This window comes from Ranitomeya imitator, chromosome 6 (genome assembly GCF_032444005.1).
Source record: "Ranitomeya imitator isolate aRanImi1 chromosome 6, aRanImi1.pri, whole genome shotgun sequence".
NCBI classification, from domain to species: Eukaryota; Metazoa; Chordata; class Amphibia; order Anura; family Dendrobatidae; genus Ranitomeya; species Ranitomeya imitator.
Genome location: NC_091287.1, coordinates 413,595,806 through 413,615,764, shown reverse-complemented (window position 1 = coordinate 413,615,764; position 19,959 = coordinate 413,595,806). Strand labels below are relative to the sequence as shown.

Here is a 19,959-nt window from a genome sequence, read left to right as displayed (position 1 = left end):
GTAAAACCATGGGTTTTTAAAAAAGCGGTTTTATGTGTGCTAATAGTTGAAGGTATCAATCAGTTCACATACTCGGGTCTAGTTGAGGGAATCAATGGCCCAAATGATGGGACATGATGTTGGGGTAAACAAATCTTTAGGCTATGTGCACACCTTGCGGATTTGACGCTGCGGATCTGCAGCTGTTTTCCATGCATTGTACAGTACCATGTAAACGTATGGAAAATAAAATCTGCAGTAAACATGCTGCGGAAAAAAAACGCGCGGAAACGCTTTAGTGTTTTTTCCGCAGCATGTCCATTCTTTGCGGATTCCACAGCGGTTTACACCTGCTCCATAATAGGAATCCACAGGTGTAAAACCGCAGGTGGAATCCACACAAAAACTGCGGTAAATCCGCGGGTAATGCGCAGTGCGGTTTACCTGCGGATTTTGCAAAAACAGTGCGGAAAAATCCGCACACCAATCCGCAACGTGTGCACATAGCCTTATGGATTTTAGGTAACCCATGAAAGGCTGGAATGATGGGGTGTTCTTTGAACAAACATTTTTTTATTTATTTTATGGTCAGTTACCCGTAGCATAGACAAACCTTCTACCAATAGCTGCATAAGAACTCCCATACAAGTTAGTTGGATCCCCTGATAATATCAGTACGTGATGTTATGATCTAAAATAGATGAGCATCAATGACTATGTACCGTGTTTTTATCAAATTGACAAATTTATAAATATATTTTTTTACTGATTAACAACTTTAAAATGGGCTTAAATATCTAATCTCAATTGAGTGGATATTTTTCCTCTTGTAAATTTTTTTTTTTTTTTTTTTTTTTTTTTTTTTTTACTTTTAATGTTCCTATTAGAGGAGGCAAAGGAACCATTTGTGAAGAAAGGCTTTATGGATTTTAATTTTGGAAATAAAATACGCTAATGGCATGACATTCAAAAATGATCATTTATTTCATAAAAATAAGTAATTTTATCATATTTTTCATGTATTTTCTATAGAGAGATTTTTTTTTTCCTGATCCAAAGTTCATTGGGGTTCTGGTTGAAGTTCGGGTATAGTTGTGGTACCCAAACTGAAGTTTGGACTAAAGCTCTGGTCGTGTACCAGAATCCGAACTTGCACGGGTCTGCTCATCCCGACTACGGGCACGAACACACCAGAAACGCTTCAGCTTTTCTTTCTACCATATAAAACTGTCTTTTTTTTAATGAATAGAAAATTAAGGAACATCATATTTTTGATCAGGTGGATTTGCCGTGCACTCTTTGTTGCCCCTAGATATTGCTTGATACAGTGGGGGGAAAAGAAGTATTTGCTTCACTGCCGATTTTTCAACTTTTCCCACCTACAAAGATTGGAGAGATCTGTAATTTTTATCGTAGGTACACTTCAACTGTGAGACAGAATCTAAAAATGAAAAGCAGAAAATCACATTGTATGATTTTTACATAATTAATTTGCATTTTGTTGCATTATATAAGTTTTTGATACAATAGAAAAACAGAACTTAATATTTGGTACAGAAACCTTTATTACGGAGGTCAGATTTTTCCTGTAGTTCTTGACCAAGTTTGCACACACTGCAGCAGGGATTTTGTTCCACTCCGCCATGCAGATCTCCAGATCTTTCAGGTTTCGGGGCTGTCACTGGGCAACATTGAGTTACAGCTCCCTCCAAAGATTTTCTATTGGGTTCTGGTCTGGAGACTGGCTAGGCCACTCCAGGACCTTAAAATGCTTCTTACAGCACCACTCCTTAGTTGCCCTGACTGAGTGTTTCGGGTCATTGTCATGCTGGAAGACCCAGCCACAACCCATCTTCAATGCTCTTACTGCATTTTATTAAGGAACAACTTTTTTTGTGTGCATGTCTGGGATGCTCCCATGTGTTCGCATTGTGCGCCTTCCATTGCCTTTCATGGTTTAGTATTGCTGCCCGCTTGTTCTTTTTTAATATAAATAGAATTTTTTTTATATGGATTTGAATTATTTGTGCTATGAAATGGTTGTAAGTAATTTTTTTGTACTAAGACATTTTGTAACTTTACAAAAATCGTCTGTGATGACTTACCCACAACCTGGACCCATTTTGTACTATATTCATTGATACGGATCTAAAAAGCTCTCTGTGGTCTTGTATGTATTTCTCATTAGATTTTTGAGAGGATCCCCCTTCTTTTGTTTTGGGAATATGTATTATGCATTTCATTGGTTCTGATATGTTCTTATTCAGGGAGGTAGGTTCCTTGCCAAAACATCGTGATACATGACCCCCAGACCCCCATCCATCCTCCCTTCAATATGGTGCAGTCGTCATGTCCCTTTTGCAGAAAAGTACCCCTAAAGTATGTTTCCCCCACCATGCCTCACGGTTGGGATGGTGTTCTTGGGGCTGTACTCATTCTTCTTCCTCCAAACACACTGAGTGGAATTGATACCAAATAGTTCTATTTTGGTCTCAGCTGACTACATGACCTTCTCTCATTCCTCCTCTGGAACATCCAGTTGGTCATTGACTAACTTCAAAAGGGCCTTGACATGGGATGGTGCGAGCAGGGGGACCTTGTGTGACCTGAAGTATTTTAATCCATGACAGTATAGTGTGTTACTAACTGTAATGTTTCAGACTGGGGTCCCACCTCTCTTCAGGTCATTGACCAGGTTCTCCTGTGTAGTTCTGGGCTGATTCCTGACCTTTCTCGGAATCATCCTTACCCAACGAGGCGAGATCTTGCATGCAGCCACAGACCGAGGAAGATTGACAGTCATCTTGTGTTTCTTCCATTTTCTAATAACTGTGCCAACAGTTGTTGCCTTCTCACCAAGCTGCCTGTCTATTGTCCTGTATCCCATCCCAGCCTTGTGCAGGTCAAGAATTTTGTCCCTGGTTCCCTTTAGGTTTTTGATCTTGACCATGGTGGAGAGGTTGGAGTGTGACTGTATGTGTGGACACTACAGGTAATGAGTGCAGAGTAGGAGGGCTTCTTAAAAAAAAAAAAAAAAGTGTGAGGCAGAATTCTTGCTGTCTCTCACAGTTGAAGTGTACCTATGATAAAATTACAGACCTCTCCATTCATTGTAGGTGGGAAAACTTGCAAAATCGTCAGTGTATAAAATACTTACGGTATTTTCCTCCACTGTATGTCCAGCCATATGTAAAAATAAATAAATAAAAATCTGTTGGTGCCAATTTCTGCTGCTGTTTCCTACAGAGGTGACATGCCATGTATCCACTTGACCACTGCACCCAATCTTTAGCTTCATTGATGCTTGTGCTTTACCCCTGAGTCCAGGCTGCATTGGTCATGTGGCTGTACAGTATGTCATCACAGGTGCAGGAAAATAAAGATTGGCAGCGACCTCGGTGCAGAAGTGTTGGGGGATTTATCTAATGAGTATTTGTTATTTTGGATAACCCCCCTCAATTATTGATGTAAAATGAACATGGGTAGAAGGCGCCAATAAATGTTAGTGTGTTTGATCACTTCATTGCTTGCTTTTTTCACATGTGTATACTTTGCTTTTGTTTGCTTTTCACTGTATTTATTTAAAGGAAATGTGTTATTAGGAAATGTCCCCTTTTTGTTTAAATCAGGTTCTTGCATAATTTTTTTTTGCTAATATTTAATTTCTGTTTTCCATAATATTTTGTTAAAACCGAAATAGTCACACTCGCCATTGGGTCTTTCATTAGAGTCACACTTGCAGTCCTGTGTAGTAAACTTTTCAGAAGTCTCATTATCAATTAGACAGGATTACTATGAAAGGTAGCATTTCTATACACAGAAGATAACACAGGATCCACTGCTTACAATGGGTGGTCACAGCTCACCTCCTCCCCCTCTCTGCACAGTGGCCTTTGCCCTGGGGAGCACATGCTCCATAAATGCTTCAGTACGATTCCCTTGGGGCTGAGAATATTGGGCCCAGTGGACGGTGTAAAGATTTTATTTTTGTGATTGCGTAGTGATATGGTAATGAAATGATAAACAATACATTTAAGATTTAAAACCTGATTTAGATAATGGGACATTTTGTAATGACACATGTAGAGATATTTTTGTTTTGCCCTGTGTGCTCGTCCCTTCCCGTAAGCACTGGTCTTTCCATTATAGATTAGATCCTGATGTATACAGTTGAGCTGAATAACACCATGTTCTTTCTATCAGATCGCTCTATTAAAGCTAGTGTCCCTTGGTACAATAATTGGAAAGAAACATTGACGGATCTCAACAAGTCCAAGTTCTATTCAGGTAGTATTGTCACCGGGACTGAAAAAAAATTGCCCTCTACTTAATCCATGTCAAATTTTTTTCAGTCACTTTTCCCTTTGTCGTTGTGCTGGGACTATCTAGCAACCTCTAAGGGTACGTTCACATGTACAGATTTTCCACCGTGGATTTTGTCGTAAATCCACCACATATCCACATGTTACATGTGAATTGTTGCAGATTTTTTTCTGCTGTTAACGACAGAGATGACATTTTATCGTCATTTCTGCTACTGTAACGTGCTGCAGATTTAATTCTTTCGAATCTGGCAGATCTGCAGCCTGTCTGCCATGTGTGAACATACTTTTATTCCAAAATTTACCCAATGTCCAAAACGAGAATTGGTGGTGGTTAACTACAATCTGACTTTTTATCTTAATTTACTAACAAAACCTGTGAAGAAATAAAGGAAAAAAAATGTTTTGACTTAAATTATGTCTGAATGTTCTGCTTTTGGTGTATAAAAATGTCTGTTCTTCAACATCATGACTTCAAGCATTTAAAGAGGTTTTCCAAACATTGCAGGTTATTCAACATTGATGGTATAAAGGCTAACTTACTGATTGCTGGGAGGGGACAAAGGTAAGACCCCCCCCCCCCCCAGCAATCCTGAGATTGGGGTGCAAAGGAAAGACCCCCCCCCCCCAGCAATCCTGAGATTGGGGTACAAAGGAAAGACCCCCCAGCAATCTGAAGACTAGGGCTCTCTAGTTCCCCCATCTGGAATGAAGCAGAAGCATCTGGACCTCTGGTTCATTCATGTTGGGACCCCTGTTCTCTGGGGTGTCTTACCTTTTCTTGCTTCATTGGGGGACTCAGGAAATCATGTGTTTGCTACTGCCACTAGAAAGTTGACACTATGCAAAAAAAAAAAAAGTTAGCTCTTCCCCACAATATATACCTCCCAGCAATCCGTTAAGTTATCCCCAATCTGATTCATAGGACATAACTTGCAATATTGGTAAAATAATCTGGTTTAGTCGGATTGTGTCTCCATATTCCCCTCCATAACTGTGTTTCCTGGGTCTAGCATTGAATGTGACCAGTTCTGATGAGCATCAAGAAGTATATGCTGAGCCGAAAACCAGAAACTCTGCAATCATAGTAACCAGTTCTGAGCCTCTGTATGAGTAACGACTGATGACATCCTCCAGAACAGCCATTCGTTTCACTTTATCCCAATACTGTGGATAAAATGAAGGATGGATCGTGATTGGTTGCTATGAGTCGCAATTTTTTTTTTCATTTTTATACTAGAAGACAGTTGTGTGAAGATATTTGAAGAATTTTTGTATTAAATGTGTCATTCTTTTTGATTGCTCAAATAACATTGTGTCCGTGCAAATAGAAAAATGAGGGTGGCACTCACCGTCCCATAACCTCCACTTTATTGAGGCAATTTAAAACATCCAAGACAGGAGAGTCCCATGTGGATTGTGAAGGACGACGGCCGTTTTGGGCAAATGTGCTTCTATGGGTCCCGCAGAGGCGCATTTGCCCGAAACGGCCGTCGTACTTCACACTCAACAAGGGACTCCTCTGTCTTGGATGTTTTAAATTGCCTCAATAAAGTGGATTTTATGGGACGGTGAGTGCCACCCTCATTTTCTATTTGCACGGACACATGTTTTGTTTTTCTGATTGGGTTGGCACCTGAGAGCCCGGGCACGGATGCTTGCAGTGTTTCTGACACCATAGCCGGTGTGTGAACATAGGTGCTGCAGCAGTGCGGATCATTTTTATGCTTTTTTGTGGACTCAAATAACATTATAGCCTGAGCCTCCCTGCGAGTGTTTGTGCCCTGGATATTTCTCTGCTCTCTATCCGGACACTGTTAGACCACATGTGCAGTGGTTCCTATATACCTCAGTCATTTTCACAGTCTGTAGTTCTTTGCCAGGGTCCATGCAAAACTACTGCCCTTGTAACTGTTTGCACTATGCAGAGGGGAACAAAAGAGGGTCGCTGACGAATCACCAACCAGTCATCTGATCAGCAGGGGAATGAAATGAAAATGAATGATTGGACCCTGCCACGCTGTTATTTTGTAAGTCAGTGCCTTGTGTCTTCCATATCACGGAGGAAACGCTCAGTCCCAAGATGCATGGACCTGTCAGTCAGCCTCCAGGCCCTCAACAACCTGATGTGAAGATAATGTTGGGGGAGATCATTGTGTATAATTGTACTCCAGCACAAATTAGCTCTTGTCCAAGAAGGTCGGTTCTCTTGTGTCACCTACTTGAGGGAACCATACTATAGAAGTCAATGTCAACCCTTTTTAAGGAGCCTTACCGCATAACTTGGGATGTTTAACTAAAACCGTTTTCTCCATAAAGAATACGCTTCCATTCCTTTTGAGTAAGAACTAGTCATATTTCGAGGCTCGTTAAAGAGTCCGCATTAGCTTATAGGGGGCCTACATCCAATAGGTGCCACCAGGGAGACTATTCCCTACAGTCCGCTCTATTTTTGTAGCAAAAGACTAGAAAATGTAACCTAAGCAAGTGCGCAGATGTGAACATGGCTTTACAATTTATCAATATAAAGTGGGTAGAAAAGGTATTTTCATTCTTATTCCTCACCCCACTCGTATATCCATATCTCTCCTTAGTCTGTGTCTTCACTGGTGTACAGCTTAGATACCGCTATATATGTGCACACTGACTTATTGATGCCTTCTGTTTATTTTACAGCTACTACACCTTGGTTTGAGTCCTATCGGGAGAGCTTTTTTCAGTCCATGCCAGCCTCAGATCATGAATTTTTAAACCACTACTTGGCTTGTATCCTATTTAATGTGTCTTTTTTGGTGTGGATAACTACTGTGGTATCGGATGAATATTGGGGGGAGGAAGGCACAGGCTGACCATCTGTCAGCGGATGTTAGGGACAGAAGATTTGGATTGTTGGATTTCAACATTCCCAGTTTTTTCTTCTCATGGTTGATAAGTCTCCGACAGGTGACGGGCAGTTGCTCATTTTTACCCCCCTTATTGAGAACGACGTGTGTGAGTTCGTTGGAAGAGCTGCCAGGTATTGACAAATGAGTAAATAATTTATCCCGTCAAGATCCTTCCATATAGATATTTAGGTTTTCTGCTGAAACAACATTTCAGAGACAACCAGAAGTGTCCTTTTGGCAGCTTGTCTCCAATGTCTGTGCGCTGCAGCATCCAACTGTGATGTCTCTCCAGATAGAGAGAAATGGAAAAGTGCCACTCTTGTCACTGTGACCATGACGTTCTGTAAATGTAAACTTTTTTTTTTAATTGGGTAAACTTTAATTAATTTTAAATAATTTTACAGAAAGAAAAAAAACAGGATGTCTAAATCAGAACATTTGAACCCCACCTTCCCCCAAAACAATTGACCCACCCTTTTAAGCACCAGTCGTACTTGACTGGTACCCAAATTACAGTACTCATGGAAATATAAAGTCCAAAACATCTACAGCATGTCTTTTCACACTTTGTCAGGACCAGCTAACTAGCTGTAAATGTAATTTGAGCGTTCACTGATTATAGGTGTAAAGTGCAGTTTTCTTGACCACTTCTTGTTTTCTTGTGTCCTGCAATTGCCCCTTGTACTTTAATCATTGACTTAACAAGCTCTTTAGGCATGCTGGTTGTTTCTTCACATGAGCCTGAACCTGTGGACCAATTTTTAAAGCTATCACAAGAGCAGCATCGGATTCAGCACAGTAATGACTATTCCTATCCCAAATGGTTTACACCCAACACATTGAAGTATTATGTGCTGCTACATGATGTCAGCGGTGGAGATGAGAAAAGGTGAGTTATGAAACTGGACAAAGTGTTTTGTTGTGAAATGTGTACAAAATAAGTGTGGTGAGTGCAGAATGTGTCCTAATACTGCTCCGTCCATCCACAGCCGTGTATGCGGAGTGTAGTGGGTTTAGCACAGGGATCTGCTCCTCATTGCTTCATTCATATGAGTTTCCCCATAGGACGTATTACAGGGGCATATACGGGCAGGGCGCTGGCAGGCAGACGTATCTATCCCTGACCGCAGTGAAGGAGCTACTGGTATTTGATATAATGACAACAACCCTATCTCAAATCCGTGATTCTTTATTTTAACAGGTTGACTATTTTGTGACCCTGATTTTCTTCCCCCTTTATCAAAATTCAGTGTGTGCCCTTTGCTTCCCCACTGCAAGCGGTGTATAGTCAGTAGTATATACTATTGTCTACGTAGTGTTCTAGGACACATCACTTCATCATTAAATTTGGGTGTTTTGTTCAGTCCCATTGCCCAGATATATAAAATCAGCCACTTAGAAATAGTCTGCTTTTACTAACATCTGTGAAGGAGGGGGTCGTTCTAAAATGCTCACGGGTCGTGTAGTAGGGCGACACTGTTGTAACAAGTCACCTCATGTCATTTCTTCCTGCCTAAAATATTCCTCAAACTGAGTGGAGTTATTGAAAAGTGGAAGCTTTTTGGGACCCCCCGCAACTCTGCCACAAAGTAGAGACCACTTAGTTTGCAGTCGCCGTGTACTGAAGTACAGAGTACATAGAAGTCACTAGTGTTCTGCTGACTGCAGAGTCCAGTTCTCCTCTGACTTTTGTCAGTGCAAAAATTATTCTTCTAGAGCTTCATGGCATGGTTTTCCATGGCCAAAAGCCCACATGTATGTCTTACAATGAGTAAGCACAATGCCAAGCGTAGGATGGAGAAAGGTAAAGCAAGTACCAACTGCGTCCTTGTGTCCGTCTCCAGTAGGCGTAGATGTCTGAAAAAGATGCACGTCTGAGCATGTTTGCTCTGTCAGCACCATTATAGTTTGTGGCCCCATTAACACATGCGCTCTAGTCCAAACCCAGATGGGGCCAACGAACAGTTGCCTGAACGCAGTGTGAAAGCACCTAACGCATATACTGAATTGTATATCATTGCAGCTATGTAACCAGTCACACTCCCTCCTGCATCAGGGGAATCTGATTGATGTGGTTTATGCTGAAGCATGGCCACTGGAAGTAATAGGGATGTTCTCTGGTATCCGTAATTGTCAGTGTAAAATACTGACCGTACGTTGTACCTTAGTAAAGCAACGTCTGGTGAGATCTGTAATTGTCATAGCTGTAAGACCCTCACACATGGAAATGTATGTAACTGATCGGACCACGCTAGATTCTGTATGTCAGCGTGTCACTGCCTCACAAGCTGGCACGTTCAAGGAAATTCCAATTTAGAGACCACCTACTTGTACAAGCCTTACCTGTTCATGCCTTCATGGATGATGGGTTTATGAATGGTTCAGTATGTTGCACCTATGCTGCCTCAGTCATCGACCATTGGGACCTGTCTGCATCCTGCAGTGATCTAGTATTTTAACATGTATCTTTCATGTCTTTATTTGGTCTTTTTATTATGGGCTACAAGTATTTAATCATTAATTTTTGATATGGCATCTCTATCTGTCAAGGGCTGATTCAGTCTATGAAGAAATGATTCAACGCTACGGGACTCAGGGATGCTACTTACTCAAAATTAATTCTAGAGCATCCAGTAAAGGAGCAGATGAACAGATACCGGACCCCTGGAGTCAGTACATCCAGAAGAACAGCATTCACAGTCAGGTGTGTACAGAAAGAATGTAAGGGGCAAAAAGATCCCTATCAGCCCTCTCTTCACCAATACTGTACAGATGTAGTAGTTCACCGCTTGTGGTTCACATGCTGCACTGCGGCCCTAAATGAAACCAAACCCTCCCACTTGTGCTCCTGGGCTACCATTTGCCCCCTTCCTTTGTGATGAAGTTGCTAGTACATATAATATTCCTCAGCCATATTTGCATTACTAAAGTAGCCTAGATTATGCCAGTCAATATCAGTAATGTACCTTAATGTGTTTTTCTCTATCGCCTTTCATTGGGGGACACAGGAACCATGGGTGTATGCTGCTGCCACTAGGAGGCTGACACTATGCAAATAAAAAAGTTAGCTCCTCCTCTGCAGTGTACACCCTACCGACAGGAAGTAGGATATTCAGTTTAGCTTAGTGTCAGTAGGAGGTGGACACGGGTCTTTCATTCGACCCATATCTACCTCAATGTGCGTCGTTTTCTTTCAGGTTTTCCGGAGGGATACAGGGTGAACAGTCACACCTGTACTCCCACAATGCGGACTATGAGTACGGCGTGTACTGCCACCCCATATCCTCATAGATCCCTCTCCAGGACCAAGATCCTAGCACACAAGCGTGCTTAGAAGTCCGGTCCTGGCTCCGTCCCCCACCCACTCGCCCACCAGAGCCTGTCGGTTGGAGGAGACGAGGACGTCCAGCTCCACGGACGTCTGATATCTTCACGAGGTTAGTAACGGACGGCGTGGGATGTTTAGGTGAGTATTCCCTTCCCACCAATCCCCCTAACCTTCGGTCTCTCTTCAAAGACAGTCATGGGGGGTCCCTGATTCCCTGGGCGATCGTTGGACGTCTCTTTATTGGAAAGTTTTCCACACTGCGGCACATTTTTGCTCTGTGCGGCGCCCTGTAGGCAACCGCGCTGCCTTTTCTGCGGCTGCACTTTCCCCCTGACCTGGCGGTTTGCGCTGCAGCTGCGCCGCTTCTCCATGCTTGGCGGCCGCACCTTTACAGGCAGCGGCACTGCCTTGTCTGCGGCCGTACCTTTGTCCCATGCAGCGCAGCCCCTACAGGCAGCCGTGCCGTTTTTCTCCGGCGGCCGCACAGTGTTCTCCGGCGGCCGCACAGTGTTCTCCGGCGGCCGTACAGTGTTCTCCGGCGGCCGAACAGTGTTCTCCGGCGGCCGCACAGGGTTCTCCGGCGGCCGCACAGCGTTCTCCGGCGGCCGCACAGCGTTCTCCGGCGGCCGCACAGCGTTCTCTGGCGGCCGCACAGCGTTCTCCGGCGGCCGCACAGTTTTCCGGTCCTGTGGCCCTCTCCGGCGCCCACCAGCTTCTAATTTAGGTCCCGGCTTCTCCCGGGGCCTACTCTCGGCCGTGACTCCGCCCACTTCCTGAGTTCTCGGGCGGGCTTTTTTCCCGCCCGTCTGTCTCAACAAGCTCCGCCCCCCCGGCACCATCTTGGTGCTCCTGGCCAGGCAATTAACCCTGCCCACCACCTCCATATTCTCGATCCAGGAACGCCTTATTCCCCCCGAAAGTACGTGAATACCGGCGTCCTCCTCACTTGCGGTCGCCTCAGCCCCACAGCTGGTCCCGGACAGGTGAGTTCCAGAGGTCTGCTCCTTCTGCCTGCACCCCTGCCTTTAAGGACCACTGAAGCGCATCACCTGCCGTGAGTAGCTCTGCTCTGCAGTCTGACACTCTCCTCCGCCCTTCTGTCCCCTAACCTACTGGTCTCCGCTATGTCAGTCCTTTAACACGGGTGTCTCAAACCCTGGTGTCTGTGCTGGATCGGTTACCCCTGCAGACCCCCGCAGTAGCCACCGGGTCGCAGGAAGCTCCGTCTGAGCCCTCCAAGGCTAGCTGCAAAGGTCCAGACAGGAATGCCAGTCTGAGTCCTCTTCTCGCTCCATCTCGCCACTCGGTCCTCCTCTGCGGTCGGCGTCCTCCCGATCCTCCTCCCCTGAGTCAGGCGAGGCTTTCTCTGATGCGCCTTCGGAGGATTATTTGGGGCCGGATTCGAACCAAATTGCTAACATGAGGGATATGGTTCAAAGCCTCTTTGGAGCGACCAATCAGACCTGTGGCATCAAAGATTCCTCTACGAAACCCGCAGATCAGGCGGTTTCGTTTAGACGGTCTAAACTACCTCCCAAGGTATTTGCTCCTCATCCTGAATTCAAGGAGCCTCTGTCCAGAGAAAGAGCGAATTCGACCAGACGTTCTCAAAGAGACAAGCGTCTTGGAGTCTCATATCTCTTTCCTCCGGATCTCATTGCCAACCGGAATGAGAGGCGTTAGAGAACGACCTCTCCCCCGTCGGCTGCTAGACTTGCCACCACCACAGTCCTTACGCTGTCCGGTGGGCGGCTCTGAAAGATTCCATCGATGGGATCATGGAATCCTTCGTGAAGTCGGCTTTCAAAACTGCCGCATCATCCCAATGCCCGGCTTTGGCTTCCACTTGGGTTTCGAAGTCTGTATCCGAGGGGCTAAACAACTCCGTTGGGGCATTCAAGCTGGAGCTCCATCAGCCCGGCTGGCGGAACTTGCCTCCCAGATTACTCGCGCCGGGGAATAATTTGTTCCCTGGACGTCGCGTCTTCTGCCGCACAGGCGCCCAGTAATGTTGTTGCCAGCCGTCGCACTGTTTGGCTCAAGAGTCATCGAAGAAGTCCCTTACGAGCCTGCCTTTTCAAGGTTCACGTCCTTTCGGTTCCAAGCTGGACCAAATTATTAAGGACGCCACTGGCGGCACCAGTCCCCTTCTCCAGACCTCGCCTACTTCCCCTTAGGCGGCTACTTCGGTCTTTTAGACCTTTTTCGTAGTTTCGCGGCATTAGATTCCTCTTCGCAACAGCAGAGGCCACAGGCACGTTAAGAGAAGGTATTCTTCGACTCACTCTTTCCTGGCGTGCCCGCTACTCCTAAGGTGGATTCTCCAGGTCCAGGACTGGAAGTTCCACCTAGGCACGACCCACGACTAGACCCCAGCCCGTTTCTCAGGCTGGGCAACCGTCTCCTGTTCCTCAGGGACGTCTGGGTCTCCTCAGTAGAGGACGCATGGGCCAGGGCACTTGTATCCTCTAGATACAAAATCTTCATTTCACGGTCCTGGGATCGTTTTCTTTACAGCCATTGTTTCCCTCCTTAAATCCGGGGTAATCGTTCCCATCCCAGAACAGGAACGGTTCAACGGTTCACAGTCTTCTTTTCGAATCTTTCTGTACTGACAGAGGACAACAAGGTTCGTTCCAGTCCGGATCTCAATTTGCTGAACAGGAAGTTTCGTCGGAGACACTTCAGGATGATATTCCCTCGTTCAGTAATCACTTCCATGGAGGCTCAGGAATTTCGGTTTCAGGCTCCCGAAAGTCTATCCATCTTTATTCAGTCGCCATGACAGCACAGCGAGAGAGGGGATCCGCCCTTCAGGGACAGGAAACCTACAGACATAAAAAGGGCGGCACCTCTCTCCCACGTCAGTTTGGTTTCCTGTCCCTGACAGCGGAACCTCTTGCAGACAGGCCCTGACAAGAGGGTCGAAGTAAGAAGACTCCCCACTCCTGGCGGCCCGGTACAGGTAGCGGGGGTCCCCTACCTCGGCCCGTCCAGGGGGCAGGAAGCACCACACGGCAGGGGCACTGCGCGGTGTAGGTGACAGCAGGAGGAAGCAGCCTCTGATAGGCTAGCTTCTCAGGCAACCGCACATACCTATGGAGGTGCTTGGCTACTCAGGGTCCCGGGAGTCACGCTGGTCCGGGCGGGGACGCGGCATTGGTCCGGGGGGTTTGCTGGCGTCCTGGTCCGCGTGTCGGCTTGGCGCCGCCGCCGCGTCCTGAAGGGGGCGTGTCCGGATGACGCGGCGGGCGGCGCGGCCGGATGACGCGGCTGGGCATGCGCAGTAGCGTCATCTCCGGCTAATGGCGGCGCCCAGCTGCGGGATCAGTCTGGGCTTCAGGGAGGGGTAGCGCAGCACAGCGGCAGACGGTTTAATGGCCACCTGGGATTCCCTGCTGGCCCCCATCCGGGGGCGGTACCTTGGGGGTATTTAATGCGGCAAGCTGGGATAATCAGAGTTCCTCACCCATTCCATAATGGAGTCGCCAGAAGGAACTACCAGCCAGCAGCAGCAGGAGCCGCAGCAGCTGTCAGATAAGCCTCGTAGAAGCTCCCAGCGTCGGTCTAGTGGCAGTAGCCGCGCTGGTGGAGCTAAGGAGGCACGGATCTCTATACCAAAATCCTCAGCCCGTAAAGATTTGCCGGCTTCGAAGGATCCCCCATCTACGGTACCACTCATTACTGGACGGGGTAAGTGAGCTTCGTGAAAGTCCACTTAGTGATGGTTGTGTTCCCCTTGTCTTTTTTCCTCTATCAGGGGAGGAAAAGTTTGTCCAAAGCCAAACATAGGCAGTGTGCCGAATGTGCAGAGCCGCTTCCAGATGGACATTTGAGGAAGTTATGTAAAATATGTATTCAACGTTTACTGGAGGAGGAGGCGCCTGATCTAACCTCTACAATAAGAGAGATGGTGAGACAGGAAATTAAAGGTGCCGAGAGATCCAAATCTCGGGGGGCAGAAGCTAAAAGGTCATCCCCTTTATCTGAGGTAGATTCGGATTCGGGTGAGCTGAGCTCAGGGTCTCTTCCGTCCACTTCCTCCTCTGAGGATCAGGAGTCTGCTCGAGCCTGTTTGTCCCTAGAAAGGGTTAACCATCTGGTCAAAGCAGTTAACAGCACAATGGGGATAGAAGATACCCAATCGGAATGTTCCATTCAGGATGTTATGTTCAGGGGTATTGAGCGAAAATCCCGAAGAGCCTTTCCAGTGATTGACAAGATCAAATCGTTAATCTCAAAAGAATGGAAGAAACCAGAAAGGAAGGGGTCGCTTCCGCCAGCCTTTAAAAGACGGTATCCCTTTGAAGAAGCGGCTTCGTCCTCATGGGATAAAGTCCCGAAGTTGGATGCAGCAGTCGCTAAGGCATGCAAAAAGTCGTCTCTCCCCTTCGACGACTTGGGAAATTTGAAAGACCCGTTAGATAGGAAAGCCGACATCTTCCTTAAGGGAGCTTGGGAGACTTCAGCGGGGTCTCTGAGGCCAGCCATTGCAGCCACTTGTACCGCTTGATCCTTGATGGTTTGGTTGGGTCACCTCGAAGATCAGCTCAGAGATAAAGTCCCTAGGTCGGAAATATTGTCCTCTATGTCCACAATCCAGGATGCCGCAGCCTTCCTCTCAGATGCTTCAGCAGATTCGGTCAGGTTGGCCGCCAGGTCCTCGGCATTATCCAATGCAGCCAGGAGAGCACTATGGATAAAATGCTGGCCAGGGGACTTACAAGCTAGAACAAAATTATGTAGCATTCCTTGTGAAGGGGCTCACTTGTTCGGACCAGTCCTAGACGAGCTATTGGAAAAAGCAGGGGATAGTAAAAAACGCTTTCCCTTCCTAGGAAGACCCTTCTACAGACGGGACTATAATAGAGGATGGTCCAACCGCAGAAGACCATATAGAGACTCCAACAGAGAATCTACTAGATATGACAACAGCAGAAGAAGGGGTAGAGGATTTATGTTTAATCCTTCACGAGAGGTTAAGAAACCACAATGACTAGCGGACCAGGTGGGGGGTAGGCTTTCGGCCTTCTACCCAGCCTGGGTGCAGATTACAAACAATCCATGGATTCTAGGCATTGTGGAGAAAGGCCTAACCTTAGACTTCCACCATACTCCTCGGGACAAATTTATGTTAACACCTGTTCGTTCCTCCTCTACAGAGCAGTTGGCACTAGAGTCTGAGGTCCGGGAGCTCCAACAGAAGAATGTTCTAGTCAGAGTCCCTGCAGGCGAGGAAGGTAGGGGGTTTTATTCCCCTCTGTTCCTGGTCAAAAAACCTGATGGTTCATATCGCACCATTATTAATCTAAAAGGCCTGAATAATTTTCTGTTCATACCCTCCTTCAAAATGGAGTCGGTCAAGACAGCAATAAAATTACTCTTTCACCACTGTTTTATGGTTGTCTTAGATCTGACGCCTATTACCATGTACCAATTCATATTGATCATCAGAGATTTCTTAGGGTGGCGGTCTCACTAGCTGGCACAGTAGAACACTTTCAATATCAGGCACTTCCGTTCGGAGTCGCAGTTGCACCCAGGGTGTTCACAAAAATCATGGTGGAGGTTATGGCGCACTTGCATGAACAGGATATATTAATAGTCCCGTACCTGGATGATTTGCTAATTGTGGGTCATTCTGAGTCGCATTGCTCAGACCAACTACAGAAAGTTATGGATGCGTTACACAAATTGGGCTGGATGATCAATATAAAAAAATCGCGCCTTCAGCCCCTAAAAGTACAAGAATTCCTGGGATATGTTATAGACTCTAGTCAGCAGGAATGTCGCCTGCCGGACACAAAAGTTGCTAAGATTAAGCATTTGGTCACCAGGGCAATAAATAATCCCTTAGTATCAGTCAGGGGTGCGATGTCAATCTTGGGCTCTCTTACGTCCTGCATCCCGGCAGTTCTCTGGGCACAGTTCCACACGAGGGCTTTACAGTGGGACGTGTTACACAATTCCCGTCGCCTAAATGCTCACCTCGACAGTAAATTCACACTTTCTGCGGAGACTGTACATTCGCTTGGTTGGTGGACTCACACTTCGAATTTACACAGGGGGGTCCCTTGGATAAATCACATATCTAGGGTGCTGACTACGGACGCTAGCCCCAAAGGGTGGGGGGCTCACTTAGGGGAGGATTGGGTTCAGGGACTATGGTCTCTGTCTGAACAGGACTCTTCCTCCAACTTGAAAGAACTGTTGGCAGTAAAACATGCCTTAAATAGATTCCTTGTACCCCTACAGGGTCGACACGTCAGGCTTTTGTCAGACAATCGGGTAACTGTGGCCTACATTAATCGTCAAGGTGGCACGCGATCCAGTACATTGATGGAGGTCGCAAATCATATCTTTCAGGTGGCCGAAGTACATCTTCTCTCCCTGACGGCGCTTCATATAAAAGGAAGTATCAACACCAAAGCCGACTATCTAAGCCGCAACATGCTCAGACAGGGGGAGTGGTCGTTAAATCCAGCCATTTTCAGTCAGATCATCCAGTTATGGGGTTGTCCGGAGATAGACCTTTTTGCCAACAGAGGGAACAAAAAATTACATCAATTCTGCTCCCTAAATCCAAAAGACAACCCATACGCTGTGGACGCTCTGCTGATATCTTGGCACTTCAGGCTCGCGTATGCTTTTCCCCCTCTAAATCTAATTCCCCTAGTCCTGAGGAAGATTCGGGAGGACAAGGCCCGGGTAATCTTGGTAGCTCCATTTTGGCCCAAGAGGGCTTGGTTTCCTTGGCTGAGAAAGATGTCTGTCTGCCAACCATGGATTCTTCCAGAGCTACCAGATCTGCTCTCCCAGGGACCAATCCTCCATCCTCAAGTAGCCAACTTACACCTAGCGGCATGGAACTTGAGAGGTCCTTACTGAGGGGGAAAGGATTCTCTCAGAATCTGGTTAATACTCTCCTTAAAAGTAGAAAACCATCTACAACGGGCATTTATGTGAGAGTATGGAGAAAATTTTTATCTTTTTCAGGGGCTCAAATTGACCAAGAACCATGTATTAACCAGGTTCTTGAATTTTTACAAAAAGGCCTGGAAATGGGCTTGGCCACAAGTACTCTTAGAGTTCAGGTGTCAGCGCTGGGAGCGTTATATAATCTTAATTTAGCCAGTAATCACTGGATTGCTAGATTCTTTAAAGCAGTCACCAGGTCTAGACCAATTATTAAACAAAGGTTAGTCCCATGGGACCTAAATTTGGTACTCTCAGCCCTGACGCAAGCCCCATTCGAGCCCATTGATACTATTCCTGTGAAGATCCTGTCAATCAAAACAGCCCTGTTAGTTGCTCTCACATCTGCTAGGAGGGTTAGTGATCTGCAGGCACTCTCCAGACATCCACCATACATGCAAGTTAGGGAGGATAGGGTCATATTAAAACCCGATCCCCTATATCTGCCTAAAGTTGCGTCTAAATTTCACAGGGTTCAGGAGGTAGTCCTTCCCTCCTTTTGCTCCAATCCTACTAACGATAAAGAACGTAAATTCCATTGCTTAGATGTGAGGAGATGCCTCCTTAGATATATTACAGTTTCAGATTCCTGGAAAAAAGATAACTCTTTATTTGTAGCCTATCAAGGGGTAAGGAAAGGTCTTAGAGTATCTAAAAACACTCTAGCCAGATGGATTAGGGAGGCAATCTCTCTCGCTTATACCGCAGGTGGCAACGAAGTTCCAGATGGTATAAAGGCACACTCCACGCGAGCCATGGCATCTTCCTGGGCGGAGAGGTCAGAAGTGTCAATCGAAGACATATGTAAGGCGGCCACATGGTCTTCCCCTTCTACCTTTCTTAGACATTACAGATTAGATCTGGGTAGTTCCTCAGACCTTACGTTTGGGAGAAGAGTGCTAGAAGCTATTATCCCCCCCTAAAACCTTTCGTCTCTGAAAGTCTCTCGTTGTGCTGTCATGGCGACTGAATAAATACGTACGCTACTCACCTGGTAGCAGTGTTTTTTCAGGAGCCATGACAGCACCCTTAGATTCCCTACCCTATGTTTTGGATAATTCAACACCCTGTTAATCTTGAGTTAAAGTTTATATTCACTTGCATAATAAAAAGTATTTTTGTATATACTGCATCTGTGTTACTAACCAAGGTGGTCCTCTCATGCTCTGGAAACAACTGACGTGGGAGAGAGGTGCCGCCCTTTTTATGTCTGTAGGTTTCCTGTCCCTGAAGGGCGGATCCCCTCTCTCGTTGTGCTGTCATGGCTCCTGAAAAAACACTGCTACCAGGTGAGTAGCGTACGTATTTCCCAACATTCTAACCGTTGCGGGTGGCTCGTCAACAGGAAGAAGTTCCGTCTTGTTCAGCGCCTCGTATCTCCGGGCATGTTCTTCGACACTTGTCGGACCAGAGTCTTCCTTCCCGAAGACAGGATATCCCTCCTTTGTCAGGAAGTTCGCTTGCTCCAGGGTTCTCAGCTCCCCTTTTTTTCCGATGGGCCTTAAAGGCCCTAAGGAGGTTGGTTGCAAGATCGGAAGCAATTTTCCCTTCACCCGTTTCATTCGAGACTTCTTCAGCAGGCTATTCTATCACAGGGGGCAGGTCTGTCTTCTCCCTGCATCGTCCGATCCGGCTTTCTCCCGGGTCAAATGGTTCCTCGACTGATGGCCGAGGTCACTTCTCTTATCCCAGAGCAGATCCTTCACAGCATATCCTTCCTTCCAGTTCCCTGGCAGGTGGTGACGACTGACGCCAGTCCGCTCGGCGGAGGCGCGGGGCTTTGTCTCCTGTTCTTTCAGGGTTGTTGGTCGGCGCAGGAGCCCTCTTTGCCGATCAATGTCCTCGAGTTCCGGATCATCTCTCTGTCTTTCCTTCATTGGGTAAGGATTCTCAGCAGCCTGCCAATTCGAATCCAGACAGACAATGACACAGCAGTGGCATATGTCTACCACCAGGGGTGGACTCGGCGTTCGCTGGCCTCGGCCGAGATTCCAGGATCCTCCTTTGGACAGAGGCGCAACGGTCCTGGTGAGCTCCGCAGTGCATGTCCCCGGCGTGGACATTTAGGCCGCCGACTTCCTCGGCCGCGAGGGCCTCGCGGCACGGGAATGGTGCTTCAGGAGGTTTCCTATCAGATTGCTCTTCGATGGGGGACTCCAGAGGTGGACCTCATGGCGTCCCGATTGAACAGGAGGTCCCTCGGGTCGGCCCAGGGTCCCGTGATCCTCTCACAGTGGTGTTGTCACTCTGGCCATTCCCCGGTCGCAGTTCGGGCTCCCCTATCGGTTCCCACGCCTTCCCTTGCTTTCCAAGCTGTTGAAAAAGATCAAGGCTGGATGGGTGCCGGTCATTCTGATCGTCCCAGATTGGCCCAGGAGGTCTCAGTTTGCAGACATCGTCAATCTTCTCGCGGACACCCCTGGTGTCTTCCAGGCGGACCCGATCTGCTGTCTCAGGGTCCGATCTGCCA

General features: G+C 46.8%; 2 protein-coding genes across 6 annotated transcripts in view; both read left to right on the top strand.

Moving 5' to 3' along the window:
* The window catches only part of TRAPPC8 (trafficking protein particle complex subunit 8), a 126,326-nt gene that overhangs the window by 30,827 nt on the left and 75,540 nt on the right, over positions 1 to 19,959 (top strand). For 3 of the 5 annotated variants that reach the window (XM_069731249.1, XM_069731247.1, XM_069731252.1), the window contains exons 3-6: positions 4,183 to 4,266; positions 6,978 to 7,067; positions 7,901 to 8,075; positions 9,737 to 9,890. In XM_069731249.1, coding sequence (XP_069587350.1) covers positions 4,183 to 4,266; positions 6,978 to 7,067; positions 7,901 to 8,075; positions 9,737 to 9,890 — 503 coding nt within the window. The remainder of the gene's footprint in view (positions 1 to 4,182; positions 4,267 to 6,977; positions 7,068 to 7,900; positions 8,076 to 9,736; positions 9,891 to 19,959) is intronic. The other 2 variants (XM_069731250.1, XM_069731251.1) reach the window with 1 other exon arrangement.
* On the top strand, positions 13,355 to 15,806 carry LOC138642779 (uncharacterized). Its single transcript, XM_069731246.1, has 2 exons — positions 13,355 to 14,185; positions 14,275 to 15,806. The coding sequence occupies exons 1-2, from the start codon at positions 13,994 to 13,996 to the stop codon at positions 15,025 to 15,027; spliced, it is 945 nt and encodes a 314-aa protein (XP_069587347.1). The 5' UTR covers positions 13,355 to 13,993; the 3' UTR covers positions 15,028 to 15,806.